The 16,886-nt window shown below is 40.5% G+C and overlaps 1 protein-coding gene across 9 annotated transcripts in view; it reads left to right on the top strand.

The window, feature by feature from the left end:
* The first annotated feature begins 400 nt into the window (after window positions 1–400).
* Window positions 401–16,886, top strand: part of RAVER2 (ribonucleoprotein, PTB binding 2) — an 86,178-nt gene continuing 69,692 nt past the window's right edge. For 6 of the 9 annotated variants that reach the window (XR_012419162.1, XR_010578016.1, XM_045386040.2 and 3 more), the window contains exon 1: window positions 401–867. Coding sequence is in view for 4 of the 9 variants with exons in the window: in XM_045386040.2 (XP_045241975.2) it covers window positions 613–867 (255 nt within the window). In the remaining 5 variants the exon portion in view is untranslated. Of the gene's footprint in view, window positions 868–1,122; window positions 1,177–16,886 lie in introns of those variants that run through there. The other 3 variants (XM_074004788.1, XM_065521126.2, XM_065521125.2) reach the window with 1 other exon arrangement.

Genomic DNA, 16,886 nt, shown 5'->3' with positions numbered 1-16,886 from the left:
CACCCCTCCAGCCCCACCCCTGGTGTGGGAAGCCCGAGTTCGCGCCCGCAGTCCCCGCAATCCCTGGGCCGCCCCAGCGCGGGAGTTTCGAGGGGAGCCGGGGGAGAGCTGCGGCGTCACGTGGGGGGCCACCCGGGGACAGACGCCTGGGGCTGAGTCGCCCGGCGAAGCCACCGCAAAGGGGCCGGAACCCCCAGAGCTCGACCCTAGGCGTTCACGAAGGCCTCACGGAGAGGGGGAGCCCGCCCGCCCGTCCGTCCGCGCCCGCACAGGTGTTCGGGTGGCGGCGCCCGGCCCCGCCGGCGGACCCGCGAGAGGCGGGCGGGGGCGCGCCTGTACGCCGGGGCCGGGGGCCGGCGGGGGAGGTTCCCGCGAGGTGGTTCTCGGGCTCCTCCTCGGCGCCTCAGGTTTCCTCTCTCCGCCAGCCGGCTGCTGGCTGCGGCGCCGCCTCTCTTTACTCCCTCCTCCCTCCTCCCGCCGCCCCTCTTCCCCGCGGTTGGGCCCACTCTGCGGCCTCTGCCCGCCTCGCCCTCGCCCGGGCCTCCTCCCGCTTTCTCTCTCCGCTTCCCCTGGAGCCTCCGAGGAGTCCAAAGCCGCGGGGCGCCCGGGAAGATGGCGGCGGCGGCGGGAGACGGCGGCGGGGAGGGGGGCGCGGGCCTGGGCAGCGCGGCGGGGCCGGGGCCGGGGCCGGGGCCCGGACTGCGCGGGCAGGGCCCCTCAGCCGAAGCGCACGAGGGCGCCCCGGACCCGGCGCCCGCCGCGCTCCCCCCTGAGGAGGTCGCCGCACGGCTGCAGCGGATGCGGCGGGAGCTGAGCAACCGCAGGAAAATCCTGGTGAAAAACCTGCCCCAGGACAGTAACTGCCAGGTACGGGGACGGTGCTGGGGGCGACGCGTCCCGGGGGGCGGCGGGGCGGCGCTCCGTGTCCAGGCTGGGATAAGGGGCGCCTCAGAGCGGTCCTGGGGAGTGGTCGGCTCCCTCGGTTTGACGGAACTCTTGGGGTTTCTAGCCTGCAGACGCCCTGCCAGGGAGGGGGGCAGATTGGGAAACTGAGGCTCTGAGAGGCGAAGCGGCTTCTCCAAGGTCACGGGAATCAGGGGCTGCTGCCTCCAAGTTCGGCCCGCTCTTTCCTTCTCCTACGGCCCGTAGAGGAGTAGGAGGAGAAGGAGAGTGGAGGTGAGTTGTGGAGCACACATTTTACTGGGGGTGGGTAGTGGGGGGCGGAAGCTTCGGGACCACTTTGACAGGAGCGGGGGCTCCCGCGTAGAGTCCCCGGGGCTCGGAAGTGCCATAGGGGGGCAGGGGCACGAGAGAGCTGGGAGTGAGTTTCGCTGCTGTTGCAGCAGCACTTGACCAAGTTTCTATGAAACAACTCAGTCTCCTCAGTTTGCTAAGGCCCCAGAATAGAGTTATTGCTGCGCTCCTTGGAGCCTTGAAGCCGCCTCCTGCTATGCCAAGTACAGTACTGGAGGATTTGTTCCTCAGTAACTTGGATGAGATTTAAAGATAGCGACTCTGTGTCTTTAATCCAGATTAACTGTTGTTTTTAAGATTAGAAACTCTGCATCTATTTAACTTTTTTTTTCTTTCCTGATTTCAAAAGCTGCATGCGCATTATAGGAAAGCTAGGAAAGACAGAGAAGCACAAAGGGGAAACACAGAAATTACCCATATTTCTGATACCTAAAGATAACCATTGTTATCCTGGGATGTTGTCCTTTTCTCTTTTCCTATGCATATATATTTTTATTTTACCAAAAACATGAAATCATTTCTTTGATTCTTCAGGATTTCTTTGCTGTCTGGATGTTCACACATGTTTCACATATAACCTGAATTTATATATTGCACTGTGTGTGGTGGGCTATCCTGGTAGTTGCGGATTTGGGCTAACTTGTGTAGTTCCTCCTGTAACCGGATGCATGAAATTGCAAGAGGGCTGGCTATTGACAATTGCATGGCAGTTCTTCCATGTGACTTATAAAATAATGAGACTAATGCCCCATTACTATGTAATGAGACCTTACTTAGCCCTTCACAATAAATATGAACATATAACCTTATAACCCGTAGGCATGAGGGGGTATTTTGTTTCAAAATGCAATGTCTGTCAATATTGTTTATCTCATCTGTCTTTCAACTCTTTCCATTCCGCCATGGTCCACTTCCCATCTGTCAGGTAATGTTTTGTGATACTACCTGTTAAGGACACCTGCAGTGGACTGATTTCTTGGAAGCAGCCTCCCCTGCCTATACAAATAGAGGACTGCAAGGGAGCTCAGGAAGGAGGAGGCTTGGAAGAAGCAGATGGCATTTTTTAAAAAAACAAATTTAAAAAATAGCAGCTCTTTGTATAGACAGTCTAGGAGAAGAGAAATAGAGAAGTATCTCAATGTCTTTGTAGAATGTCAGCTGTTTTGGTTATCACAATTCCTTGCATTAATTCTAAAAATATTTAGACCCCAAATTCAAGACGTTCTGTCTATTCTTGCTTTGCTGTTGGTATCTTTCTCATTTCCCTTCGCAATAGACATGAAAAATATACCAAAGGGTCTAATAAAAGGAACAGTTTTAATTAGTGATAGAGGCTTTCTGATAATTACGCTGGGATTTGTATTTTTCAGATTTCATCTACTTTTTCTTAAACTAATATTTTCATGAATATGTTCTGCATGATTTTTTTTTGGTATTTTGTGTTTTAACAATTTCCCTTAATTATAATGTCTGCTTTTTCTTATGACTGTGTTTTACTGTCAACTTACTAATGAAAGTTTAACTTTATTTTATTTTGTGTCTTTTTGCCAGTAAGGCCTACATAAAATCACCTGTGCTAAAACTACGTATTTACCCTTATGAAATCATTAATAGGGTTTTTGTTCAATCATTAAGTAATCAGATATTTTTGAAATACTAAGTTCTTGTTCTTTTCCAGAAGAGTCTGTGTTTATTCATTCATTTCTTTCTTTTTTTCTTTTTTCTGAGACGTAGTCTCACTCTGTCACCCAGGCTGGAGTGCAGTGGTGCGACCTCAGCTCACTGCAACCTCTGCCTCCCAGGTTCAAGTGATTCTCCCTGCCTCAGCCTCCCAAGTAGCTGGGATTACGTAAGCCTGCCACCGTGCCTGGCTAATTTTTATATTTTTTAGTAGAGATGTGGTTTCGCCATGTTGGCCAGGCTGGTCTTGAACTCCTGACCTCAGGTGATCCGCCCGCCTCGGCCTCCCAAAGTGCTGAGATTACAGGTGTGAGCCACTGCGCCTGGCCTCATTTCTTTATTTTAGAATATCACTTTAAGGATCAAAGACATTCATAACTCTAGTTCTCAAACTGTATTTATGTTTCTAGAAAATACTGATTAATAACTTACTAGTAGAAACCCAATAATTTCTTCTTACCCTTTGAAATATATGGGTGTTTTCTTTATTAAATGTAGTTTTCATAAATCTCAAATTTTGTTTTATTTTTTGTATAGCAGATTTATAATAATAGCATCCCACAACTTTATAGTTCCTATAATTAAAAGGCACACTGAAAGTATTATTTTTAACTGGAAGCTTTTAGAGGTATGTTTATCAAATACCTTATAGAAGTACTGGCTCTAGAAAAACTGAACACCTTTATATTAAGTTCTCAAAAGCTTTCTCACTGAGTAATTACTGTGCATTCAGTCAAGCTCTGTCTGGTCTGCCTAAGCTTTCTGGAATCTTCTTGGCCCTCTTTGTTTTCACAGCCTCAGCTCTGGTTCAAGTCCTTTTCATCTCTTGTTCACTGTTACAACTTTTCAGTTTGTCACCTACCTTCATTACTGTCCTGTTTCTTACATTTTAGCTCCTTCTGCATGCTGCTTCCCTTGAGGGATACTCCCGAAGCACAAATCTGATCATGTCACTCTCCTGCTCATAAAAAAACTTCTCCTCAAATTGTCCTTAACAGTAAAGAACAGTGAATCTGAATTAGACTGTTGCAAGACTGAAATTGCTTTGAAGTTTTGTATTCTGTCTGAAAATTTTATATTAATTTTATGTTCTATTAGTAACATTGAATTTAACATAAAAACAGCATTTAACTCCCAAATTTTTTTCATAAACTTGACATGGAAAATGTACTATATTTGACTTTTGTTTTTCCATATTTCTGTATTACCGTGGAGTACTCAGATCTCAGTTTGAAAAGCATGAAACGATAGGACAGCAGTTTTTAGATTTTTAGGCTTTTTGTGACTTGGCCCCTGCCTACATTTCCAGTCTCATTCCTTTTTAGTTTTTATTTATTTTTTTTGAGACAGAGACTTGCTCTGCCACCTGGACTGGAGTGCAGTGGAATGATCACTGCTCACTGCAGCCTTGACCTTCCAGGCTGAAGTGATTCTCCCACCTCAGCCTCTCAAGTAGCTGGACTACAGGCATATGCCACCATGCCTGGCTAATTTTTTAAAAATTTTTTGTGGAGACATGGTCTCTCTATGTTGCCTAGGCTGGTCTTGACCTCTTGGACTCAAGTGATCTTCCTGTGTTTGCCTCCCAAAGTGCTGGGACCACAGGTGTGAGCCACTGCACCCAGCTATCAGTCTCGTTTCTGATTAGTCCCGCATTGGATTCTGTTCATTTCTGATTAGTCTTGCATTGCATTTTTTGTTTGTTTGTTTGTTTGTTTTTTGAGATAGATTCTCGCTCTGTCACCCAGGCTGCAGTGCAGTGGTGTGATCTCGGCTCACTGCAACCTCCGCCTCCTGTATTCAAGCAATTCTTCTGCCTTAGCCTCCAAAGTAGCTGGGATTACAGGTGTGTGCACCACGTGTGGCTAATTTTTGTACTTTTAGTAGAGATGGGGTTTCACCATGTTGGCCAGGCTGATCTCGAATGCCTGATCTCAGGTGATCCGCCTGCCTTGGCCTCCCAAAGTGCTGGGATTACAGGCGTGAGCCACCACGCCCAGCCACTCCTGCGCTGGATTCTGTTCCACCTTTATCAAACTACCTAGATCCCCAAGTACCTCATGCCACTGTGATTTGAATATTTATACTTATGTCTTTGTTAGTGTTTTGGAATGTATTTATAGTGAGTAATTTATACTGAATAATATAATTATTTTTAATGAATCATTTATAGTCAATAGTGATGTTGCAAACACTGGTTCCTATTCATAGCCATTGTATATGTGTGTGTCTGGTCTTTTGCAACTGAATTTAGAGTTTTGATTAGTTAAGGTAATGTTTTAATATTTTTTCTAATATATGTGTTATTGTATTTCTGTAAATTGTATTATGGTTAACCTGGTTCTGTTTCAATATCGTTGTCATTGGGATTTCAAAATGGAGAAAACAGGGGCATTTGCTTCTTAGACTGTTTGTGTTCCCTTAGGTTTTTTTTCTTACAGGTCTTATGTGTGTGCATGTGTTTTGTTTTTGTCATATTGTTTACCCTAAAATCTGGAAGAGATTCTGTTGTGTAATTAGAAGACGATGTGAAGTGCTTAGGGCCAACATTCAGGATCAGTAATAGAGGAAGCAAAACATTCTATTGTCTCACTTTGGATATTATAAACTTACATTTCAAAGTACTCTAATATGATAGTTAATTTGAGAAGCTTGATGGTGAATTCACAGAGATCCATTTGAAATCATAATATTACCAAATAAGCACTTTTTAGAATCACAAACCACCAAATGTAAGAAACTCTAGTTAATCTTTTTTCGTAATTAATTTTTTTTCCGCTCTTTCTTTTTCTTTTCTTTTCTTTTCTTTTTTTTTTTTTTTAACGAGACAGAGCAAGATCACTCTGTCTCCGAGGATGGAGTGCAGTGGTGCGATCCTAGCTCACTGCCGCCTTAACTCCTGGGCTCAAGTGATCCTCCCATCTCAGCCATCTGAGATGTTGGGACCATAGGCATGCACCACTGTATCCAGCTAATGTTTTTTAATTTTTTGTTGAGACACAGTCTCTCTATGTTGCCCAGGCTGGTCATAATCTTATTTTTAAAAACTAAGTATTCCTGTTTGTTTTTTACATCAGTATAAGAACAATAGAATTATCTTACATATTTTATGTCCTTTAACTGTGGGATTTAAAAATGTACTTTGTTTTCTCTAACAATATATTCGGTAATTATTACCTCTTTTAAAAATAGGGCTATTATTCTCTACTTTTTTCCTGACAATATTGGGGTGTTTTCGTTTTGAAATTATTCTTTCTTTAAAATAAAAATGCCATAGCTTACCTCCAAAAGTTACTTTTCTTAGTGTATACTATGCAAAAATTATCTGTTATATTTTCTTTTCTAATGTAATTAAACATAATTGAATTATGGGTTCTACTTCTTTTTCATGTGTTTTGTTATCCTATTCTCAATGTAACAAGAACACTGAAAGCTGTTAGGGAAATGTACTTCTAGATTTCTGGGACACCACTGCCTCCTTGAGTTTCTAGTTTTGGAAGAAATTCTTGAAAAGTGTTTCAGAAATGCTGTTCTCTGCTATGAAAACACATTCAAGAAGAGGAGGAATACTTTGTGGTTAGCATCAAAATGCTGTGTTAACAGCCATTCCAAAGAAATCTCATGTCATCTATAGGTCATTTCCCAGTTAATGACTGGGTTATGCTTAGAAATTCTTTTTTGAACTTGTGACATATTTTCACATAGAATATGGTAGATAGTATTTAGTTTTCAGGTTAGCATGTTAGCCTCTATTTAAGTTATGATTGTTTATTTAAGTTATGATTGTAAGATTACACTAAGTAGTACGACAACATCTAACAAAGCTCCAGATTTAAATGAAGTCAACTCTGATCAAAGGCTGTTACTGCAAAACGGGTTCCTATTACTGACTACCTGAGTTTTGTCTCTTGATTCTTCTCTTTGCACTTATTCTTCTTTCCTTGTGGACAAAAAGGTTTTGTTTTTTGTTTTTAGATACGGGGTGTTGCTATGTTGCCCAGGCTGGAGTGCAGTGGCTATTCACATATTCACAGGCACAATCATAGCGCACTGCACTGTGGCCTCAAGCTCCTGGCCTCAGATCCTGTGCTACCAAGCGCAGCCTTGATTTTTTAAAAATGTTTACTTTATTTTCTAATTTATTTTTTATTTTGAATTTAATTTAGTTTTTTAAAAAGCTTTATGCTTAGCTTTCCTTGCTCAGCTAAAACAGGCAAACCAAGGAATATTAAAATGTAAATAAAATTCATAAATTTTTAAATCCTAAAATTGCTTATCATGTATCTCAGCTGTTTGTATTTTGTTTGCCTAATTACGTAATTGCCTGACTCTAAGAGGATAGTATGAACTGAGAGGGGTAATAAGTGAGAAGTCGGAAGATCAGATCACTAGAACATTTGCCTATGCAGTACTGTATATTTTGGCTGATGATTATGTGCAGGATAGCCCTTGGTTGTTGTGCTGAATAGCTTCCATTTGCTATTCCAGATCTATTCTCCACCCTTCTCACCCCCTCCTTATCCAGGGAGGCTAACCTGTACTGTAGATTGCACCAACAAGGCTCTCTTATCCTCTGTTTTGTGGTTGCACTTGGCCAGAGCCACTAGTGGGGGATCAGAGGATTGAGGAGAGCAAGAGTGGAGCATTTATTGACCCAGCATTTATTCACAGGTGACTGTGGGTTGGCTGCCTCCTCTTTAAAGGTGGGTTTCTATCCAGTGGCTCTCTCCATACAGCCCAGCTCTCCTGGTTATCATAACCATTCTTCTTGTCTCCTTGGGCCCAGGAGGAGTACAAGAATGTTGCTAGCCTAAGATTTCTTCAAATCTTTGTAGATAGTCTCTTTTAAAAGTTCTCCCCAATTAGTTTCCGAGCATATCTTCTGTTACTTGCTGGGGCCCTGATTCTGTTGCCTACTCAGTCGCTTTTCTTCCTCTTGCCTATCCTAGTCGCACCCAGATTTCCCCTTGAAGACCTACCTCTTTTTTAGCAACTGTATGATTTGAGTGGGTTTAATCTCTATCCCCATCTGTAGGGGTGACATAAACGAAAGAACACAGTTCTTCCCTTTCCCTAGAGGGATTGGTTAAAAGATGGGCAATAACCCGGACCGAAGCCCATCAGTCCATGATAGTCCCTTGGTCATGGTGATTATTTCAGCCTGGCTTAGCAGAGAAACTTAGGACTTGTGTTTGGTTGTTAAAGTAAGTGAATCTCTTTCTCTCCACTGAATATGAATGCAGAGACATATGACTCTGGCTGCAGCTGACAGACATTAAGGGAGCAGACACACAAAGGAGGACTGACCTGGTGGGGAAAATGTAGAGAAGCTGAGCTGGAGCCCTGATCGAACTATATCTGAAACTTAACCTACCTCTGGACTTCATATATATGCAAGCCACTAAATCCCTTTTATTGTTTCACTTATTTCAAGTTGGATCTTTTGTTACTACCAACCAATAGTATCCCAAATTAACAGGCTGGAGTGCAGTGGCAGAATCATGCCTCACTGCAGCATCGACCTTCCGCCCTTGAGCAATCCTTCCACCTCAGTTTCCTGAGTGTCTGGGACCGCAGATGCGTGTTACCATGCTGGCTAGTATTTTGTATTTTTTTCTAGAGAGGGGATTTTGCCATGTTGCTCAGGCTGGTCTCAAACTCCTAGGCTCAACCAATCTGCCCTGCTTGGCCTCCCAAACTGTTGGGATTATAGGTGTAAGCCACCGTGTTTGGCTTTTTTTAAAAAAAATATTTTTTGTTTCAAACAAATCCCCACAAATAAGTTATCCTACCCCATCTTCAGACAACTTTCTTTGTTATAAAGGTCTTATTTATATTTAATATATAAAATTTATTCACTTGAAGTCTTGATCCAATGTCTACCCTCTGGCAACATAGAGAATTTACAGTATTCTCCCTTTTAACTGATAACTTAAATTCCTTCAAATGAGTAGTTTTTAGGACATGATTCCAAGTTTCCTTACCATTTTGTTTATTTTTCTCTGAATACACATCATTACCACTTTGTCTTTGTGTCTTTTAAAATATGGTACCCAAAATTGAGTATGGTAGTCTAGTTGAGATCTCCCTATAATCCCCAGCCAGAACAAATTTCTCTTTCCTCTGGATGTCTATAATAATAATAACCTTTGTTTTTTCAGGTGCCTACCATGGCCAGGCACCATACTTAGAGTTGTTTTAATATTATATTTAATCCTCATTTTAAGACTGTAAGATTGGAATTTCTTATTCCCATTTTATTGATAGAGAAACAAAGATGCAAAGTTAATGTCAAACAATTTGCCCAAGATCATTCAACTAATTGGTGGTAGAGTGGAGAACTGATTCTGTTTGATTCCAAAGCTCATATCCTTATCTCCCATTGTATTATAATTCCTCTGTACGCAGCTATATTGTTAGTGTTTCAAAGGGCAAGGATCGGGTAGTGTTTACCTTTGTATCCTCAATGTGTCACCTAGAAACTGACATACTGTTTCAAGAGAAATGTAAAAGAAGCAGACTACTCCCCACCTTTTTCTAAAATGCTCTACTTCCATTGATACTTGTGACCCACAGCACACTCTCAGGATTGATTTGTTAAATAAATTTTGCAGTGTAACACTGTTAGCTTTTTTGGCAGGGAACTCTCTCCATTCACTTATAATTATTCAATCAGTCAACTGTTTATAGCTTAAGAGTCTGTTGAAAGCTATAAACCCTCTCTCCAAGAAAGTGCTAATATTCATAAGCACGCAAAATTTGCATATTATTTCAAGGGGGTATGGATCTCTTCTAACTTATCCCTGATCTCATTAGGGGATTGTAGACCCTAGGTTGAAAAGTGCTGTTGCAGGCCAACAAAATTTTAGTCATGTCTTTGGGACTTTACCTGAGTAGGGACCATTTGGGCAGATCCGAAGCTGTTGCTTCAGGAGAGTTTTCATCAGAAACTTCTGTAGGCCACATTTATGCATGGGGGTTTGAGTAGTGATCCTCTCTCTGGGCAAGAATATAAATCAGGCTCAATAATTTTCTTTTTAAACAAATCAACCATGCTACTTCATATTTGATGCAAAAGCTTATTTCTCTCTGGTCACTCAGCAGCCCACAACTGACGTTTTAGGTTCTGTGCCTTGCCCAGGGTGGATGCTCAACAAAGTAAATTTTTAAAGAGATTTTCAAGAAGTTACAATGTAATATTTCCTCCTTAACATTTATTAAGAGTCAAACATTGATGCAAAGAATGTTTCTCTTTAAAACAAAGAATATTATCCATTCTGTTTAATGTTTTCACAATAAGTATTTCTTTATTTCTTAGCAAGAATATAAGTTTCTCTTTTGTTAGATTTTAGGGATGCAACTCATTGTGAGCCCCTAAACTTGTCTTCTAGGTATTTGGTGCTTAATTTTTTGTTTATTTGCTACTGTTATCTTTAGGTTTGTAAACTTATTTCATACTTCCCTATGTTAAGGCATTTTCTTTGTGTGTTTGAGGCTTACTGTTACATTTTTATTTCCATGTGAATGCCAAAAATAGCATTAGATTCATTGAAATTTGTTTGAATCTGTATTTGTACATGCTTTCATTGTCTCTCTTCCTGCTACTCTCTCATGCCTCTACCGTACCCCACCCTATCTGCTCTACCCTTGGACAATTGGTTTTTATCTTTCCTCAACCCACTGCCGTGATTATCTGCTCTTAGTTCCTGGCTTGCCTTTATTTCCTGGACTTTGGATGTTCTATTACCCTACCAGTTTAACTACTTGCTTTCGATTCCAAGTAGTCTTCATTTCTCTGACTTTATGCTTCGTAGTTTTTATTTTGTTTTGTTTTTTGTAGCCAGAACTAGACTAGAAAATGATGGCAATAAACAAGAACATGTGAATCTGGGAAGTTTTACATTTTGAAATAATCTCAGACTTCCAGAAATGTTTTAAGTGTAGCGTAAAGAACGTTTTTCCCCAGAACTATTTGAGAGTGCTGACCCAATGCCCAACCACCCTGAATACTTTATTGTGTATTTCCTACAAACTAGGACAACTTCCAACATAACTACAGTGCTACCCTCAAAGTCACCCTACTGCCTCCCAATCCTCAGATGCATTTAAGTTTTGGCAGTTGTCCCATCAATGTCCTTTACAGCGAAAGGATTCAGTTCAGATCACATATTGCACTTAGTTTTTATAGAATGTCTTTCCATTTTGGTCTGTATGATGTTTCTTCATGATTAGAGTCAAGTTGTATGTCTTTAGCAGGAACATCACAAGGTGGTACGTGTTTTACATTTGTCTGATAAAGTTCACTTTGATCACTTTGATTCCCTTTGATTAAAGTGGTGTCTGCCAGGCATCTCCATGTAAAGTTTTCCACTTGTAATCAATAAGGATTTTGATGGGAAATGCTTTGAGACTGTTTAAGTGTCCTATCCCCCTTCAAGCATTCAGTTTATTCATTTATTTATAACAATATAGGCTCATGGTTTCCTATATAGTTATGCTCCATTCCTATTACCATTACTTATTTTGATGTTTTGTTTTAGATTTGGACAGTGGGAGCTTCAAGTTGGCCCCTGTGTCTTCTTATTGAATAAGCTTTTTATTTTGGAGTGATTTTAGATTTGCAGAAAGAGTTGCAAAGATAGCACATAGAGTTCCCATGTATCCCTTACCCAGTTTCCCCTGATGTTACATCTTATATAACCAATGTACATCAGTCAAAACTTAGAAATCAACACTGGTATGTTATTTTAACTAAATTACAGACTCTATTTTAGATTTCATTAGTTTTTCACTATGTTCCATGATTCAGTCTGAGACGCATCATTGCACTTAGTTATCGTATCTCCTTGGTCCCCATTCTGTGACACTTTCTCAGTCTTTTCTTATCTCCTATGACCCTGACGGTTTTGTTTGGGTATCTTTTAGAATGACCCTTAATTTGGGTTTGTAGGAGGTTTTTCTCAAGATAAGATTGGGGTTATAGGTTTTGGGGAGGAATACCACAGAGGTGAAGTAGCTTCCGATGACATCATATCAGGGGGTACATGACATTCACATGACTTAGCGCTGGTGATGTTAACCTTGATCATTTGCTTAAGGGGATGTCTGCTAAGTCACTCCTCTGTAAAGATACTATTTTTCCCATTCACTGTTCTTTGGAAATAAGACATTAATTCCAGCATACACTTAAGGGAAGGGTCCTATGTCCTTTTGACGTGTCCCCAGCATTCACTGAGTATGTCCTTTGTTTTCGACACAACAGGACATTGCATCTTATTTTGTAGTTTCTGTGCTCCAGCCATAGAATCAGCCGTTTCATGAAGATGCCTATTTTAGACTGAATGTTTGTGTCTGTCTCCAAATTGATATGTTGAAGCCCTAACCCCCAGTGTTACAGTATTTGGAGATGGGGCCACTAAGGAAGTAATTAAGATGAAATGAAGTCATAAGGGTGGGTTCCTGATCTGATAGGATTAGTGTCCTTATAAGAAGAGACACCAGAGAACTTGGTCTCTGCACTCATACACCAAGGAAAGGCCATGTGAGGACATAGTGAGAATGTGGCTGCCTGCAAGCCAGCCAGAAGTTGAATCAGCTGGAACCTTGACTTGGACTTCTGGCTTCCAGAAATGTGAGGAAATAAATTTCTGTTGTTTAAGCCACTCAGTCTGTGGTGGTATGTAGGGTAGCTGAGCTGTTTGTTGCTGGGTCTGAAGATGGAGTGGGCATGGGCAAGGATGTTAAAGCAGTTTCTAGGAGCTGAGAGGGTCTTCAGCTGACAGCCAGCAAGAAAGTTAGTTCAGTCCTACCACCACAAAGAACTAAATTCTGCTAACTACCTCAGTGAGTGGAAATGGATTCTTCCTTAAGGCTTCCAGATAAGAGCCTAGCTTGCCTGACACCTTGATTTGGCCCTGGGAAACCCTAAACAGAAAACCCAATGGGGCCTGCCTGGACTTATGATCTACAGAACTTTGAGAGAATAATAGGTATTGTTTGAAGCAACTTAATTTGGGGTCATTTGTTGCACAGTAATAGATAACTAATACATTATTATATCCAGGTGATACTTGAATGAAAATATTAAATATTAACATTTAATTAAATATTTATTAATTAAATACAATTAAAATTAAATATTTAATTAATTTTAAATAGTTAATTTAATATTTAAAATTAAATATTTAAATAAATATTGGAAAAGAGATTGTGATTTACGTATGGTTATTCTTTGGGATGGATGACTATCTAAATCTATCTCTTGGAGATTAAAGCCCTCTTTCTTGGGATGTTTGCAAGCAAAAACTGCTGAGAACCTTTTATAGCTAGATACGTAATGCTAATTAATTTGAGGTATGTAAGTATTTTCTTTTGAAGAAGTGAGTTATGAATTAGGTTAGCGTAAAGTAAGTATATTTTCAGGTTTTTAAAATTTTTTATTTTTTATTTTTTTGAGACAGAGTCTCGCTCTATTGCCAGGCTGGAGTGCAGTGGCGCAATCTCGGCTCACTGCAAGCTCCGCCTCCTGAGTTCACCTCATTTTCCTGCCTCAGCCTCCCGAGTAGCTGGGACTACAGGCACCCGCCAACACGCCCAGCTAATTTTTTGTATTTTTAGTAGAGATAGCATTTCACCGTGTTTAAGCTAGGATGGTTTCGATCTCCTGACCTTGTGATCCACCCGCCTTGGCCTCCCAAAGTGCTGGTATTATAGGTGTGAGCCACCGCGCCTGGCCCATTTTCAGGTTTTTTGAGCACTCTAAACATATATTGGTTTATGTTAATATTGTAAAATAATCTCAGAAAAAAAGATGCTGCATTAATAGTTGATAAAGGTAATCTATGGAAACAAAATGTCATACATTTAACAAACATCAAAGGTCTGCTTTCTGCTAGATATTGTGCTGGATGTTGGAGATCTGTTTATGCACAAGGCAGATATATGATACTTGCCTACAATCTTATGAAAATTATAAGTATATAAACAGTTAAAATATGGATGATAGCTGCTGTAGAAGTTGTGATGTGGAAAAAAAAAATAGGCTATGGAAACACAGATATTTAATCTAGACTTGAGAGGTTCAGTGACTGGTCGCATGGCGACAGCCTAAGTCAAATGCTGGGAAGCTACTTGCTGGGAAGGCTGAGAAATATAGTTGTTATTGGGCAGCCATGTGTTCAGCTATATGTTCTTTCACGTGAGAAAGAGAGAGCAGTCTGTGCCTTTCCTTCCAAACCCTTCTCTCAAGGGAGACAACCCCACATCAACTTCAGAGTCCAGAATCTCTGGGTGATGTACGTTCCAGGAACCTTTAATTTAAGACAGAGGAAGTCACCTGAGTCGTGGGGAGAGAGATGGTAGCTAAGGGAAACAAGGGGAAGAAAGGGATGTAGAACATCCATGGCATTAGTAGTAAGATGTACCAAGACCTAAAGACAAAGAAAAGCATGGCCAAAATTAGTTCACTGTGGCTGAGGCATAGAGTTTGAGAGGGTTAGTGGTAAAATATAGGGCTGGCACATTTAGCATTACTAGATGATTGAAATTGTGTAGGCCATGTTAGGGAATTTGGATTTTATTTAATGGGATATATTTAAGCAAAAGAGTGATGCAATGAGATTTCTAGGTGTCAAAAAGTAAAATTATATTGTTTTTGCTTTTAACTCCAAGGAATTGGCATAGACATCCCAAATGTTGTTCTTGCCCCAATTCCCATTCTAAGATTAGGAGGCCAGTGATGCAGTGAGCTTTAGGAATGTGATGGGAATTAATATTTTATAGATTTTATTTTTGTAATGGCAATTCTTAAGATACACCACTGTACAGTTATGTTTGCTATAGAGTCTGTCAACTGAGTTTGAATTACAGCTCTGTCACAAACTGTCTGTGCAAGTCGCTTAGTTTCTCTATGTCTCAATGTTCTCATCTTTAAAATCTGGATGATAAAATCCAGCTTTAAAATAAAATTCTTAAGGTTGTTAGGATTAAATGAGATAATGTCTATAAAGTGCCTGGGATAAAGTAAATAATCAGTAAATGATTGTTTTTATACTGCCAATAAAAAGCTGAAAGTTTATTAATTTATTTTAGGCCAAGTCAAAATGTTCTCCTGGCAAAAAGTTGGTATTGAAGTGAACTTTCCAGCCAAAAACCTGCATTGAAAGCAGTTAAAAATTTAGCCAAGTTAAAATTGATACCACATCCACTCAGCCAACATCATATATGATAGGACTGTGTTGGGCCCCCTCAAAATGCATTATCTAGTGTGGGACATCCAAATGCAGTTTCAAAAGAGGGGGAAGGGAATATATAGGCTTGGAGCTTGGGAGAGAAGTTTGAAGTGGAAATAAGAGTTTGGAGATTTACTGTCATGAAGGTGAGATTTAACTTATCTCAATGGGTGCAGAAAAAGCACTTTACAAAATTTAACACTCATACATCATAATACTTACAGCAAGCAGGAATAGAAAATAATTTCTTCAGACATAAAGATTATCTAGAAAAGCCAAAGGCAATCATATTCAATGGTGAAAGGTGAAATATTGATAGCTTTCTTTCTGAGATTAGGAACAATACAGGAATCACTAGTTTTCAAGTCTGTATTGGAAATCCCAGCTAGCACAATACACCTAGATAAATAAAGTTTAAAGATCTAAAACAAGATGTAAAACTGTCTATTTGCAGATAACATGATTGTATATAGAAAATAAAAAAGAATCTATAAATAAGCTATTAGAAATAAGTGGGCCAGGCTCGGTGGTTTACGCCTGTAATCCTCGGACTTGAGGAGACCGAGGCAGGTGTATTGCTTGAGCCCAGGAGTTTGAGACCAGCCTGGGCAACATAACCAAAACCCTGTCTCTACAAAAATAAAAAATAAAAAAATTAGCTGGGCCTGGTGGTGGCACATGCCTGTAGTCCCAGCTACTCAGGAGGCTGAGGTGGGAAGATCACTTGAGCCTAGGAGATTGAGGCTGCAGTGAGTGGTGATCATGCCACTACACTCCAGCCTGGGTGACAGAGTGAGACCTTGTCTAAAAATAATAATAATAATTAAATGAATTTACTAAAATTGATACATGTAAGGTCAATATACAAGTATAGATGATATTTCTGTATACTGGCAATTGCTAGGAAATTAAATTAAAAGTCAAATTTTACAAATGGACTTCAAATAACATCAAAAATGTCAAATGCAATAAAAGAGCTAATAAAAATGTGCAAAATCTCTATACCGAAGACTATAAATATTTCAGAGAAGAGTTTAAGAAGACCTAAATAAATGGAAGAATATTCCACATTTGTGGATTGGAAGACTCAGTATCATTTAGATGTCAGTTGTTCCCAAACTGATCTATAGTGTCAAGGGGTTTGTTTTGTTTTTTGAGACGGAGTCTTGCTTTGTCGCCCAGGCTGGAGTGCAGTGGCACCATCGCGGCTCACTGCAAGCTCTGCCTCCCGGGTTTACGCCATTCTCCTGACTCAGCTTCTCGAGTAGCTGGGACTATAGGCGCCAGCCACCTCACCCGGCTAATTTTTTGTAATTTTAGTAGAGATGGGGTTTCATGGTGTTAGCCAGGATGATCTTGATCTCCTGACCTCGTGATCCGCCTGCGTTGGCCTCCCCAAGTGCTGGGATTAAAGGCGTGAGCTACCGGGCCCAGCCAAGGTGTTTTTTTTTTTTTTAATGGAAACTGATAAACTGATTGTAAAATTTGTGCAGAAATGCAAGTGACCTAGAATAGCTAAGATACTTTTGAAGAGAAAAAAAAAAGTTGGAAGGCTTACACTACCAGATTTCAAAGCTTACTATAAAGCTCAAATAATTTATTTAGTGTGATATTGGTACAGTGACTAGACAAGTACACTAGTGGAACAGAATAGAGTCCAGAAATTAACCCACAGAATATAGCAACTCAGTAGTAGAAAGAATAGTCTTTTGAACAGATGAT

This window comes from Macaca fascicularis, chromosome 1 (assembly GCF_037993035.2).
Source record: "Macaca fascicularis isolate 582-1 chromosome 1, T2T-MFA8v1.1".
Lineage (NCBI taxonomy): Eukaryota > Metazoa > Chordata > Mammalia > Primates > Cercopithecidae > Macaca > Macaca fascicularis.
The sequence above is the reverse complement of the archived record's forward strand: the minus strand, read 5'-3'. Positions and strand labels throughout refer to the sequence as shown.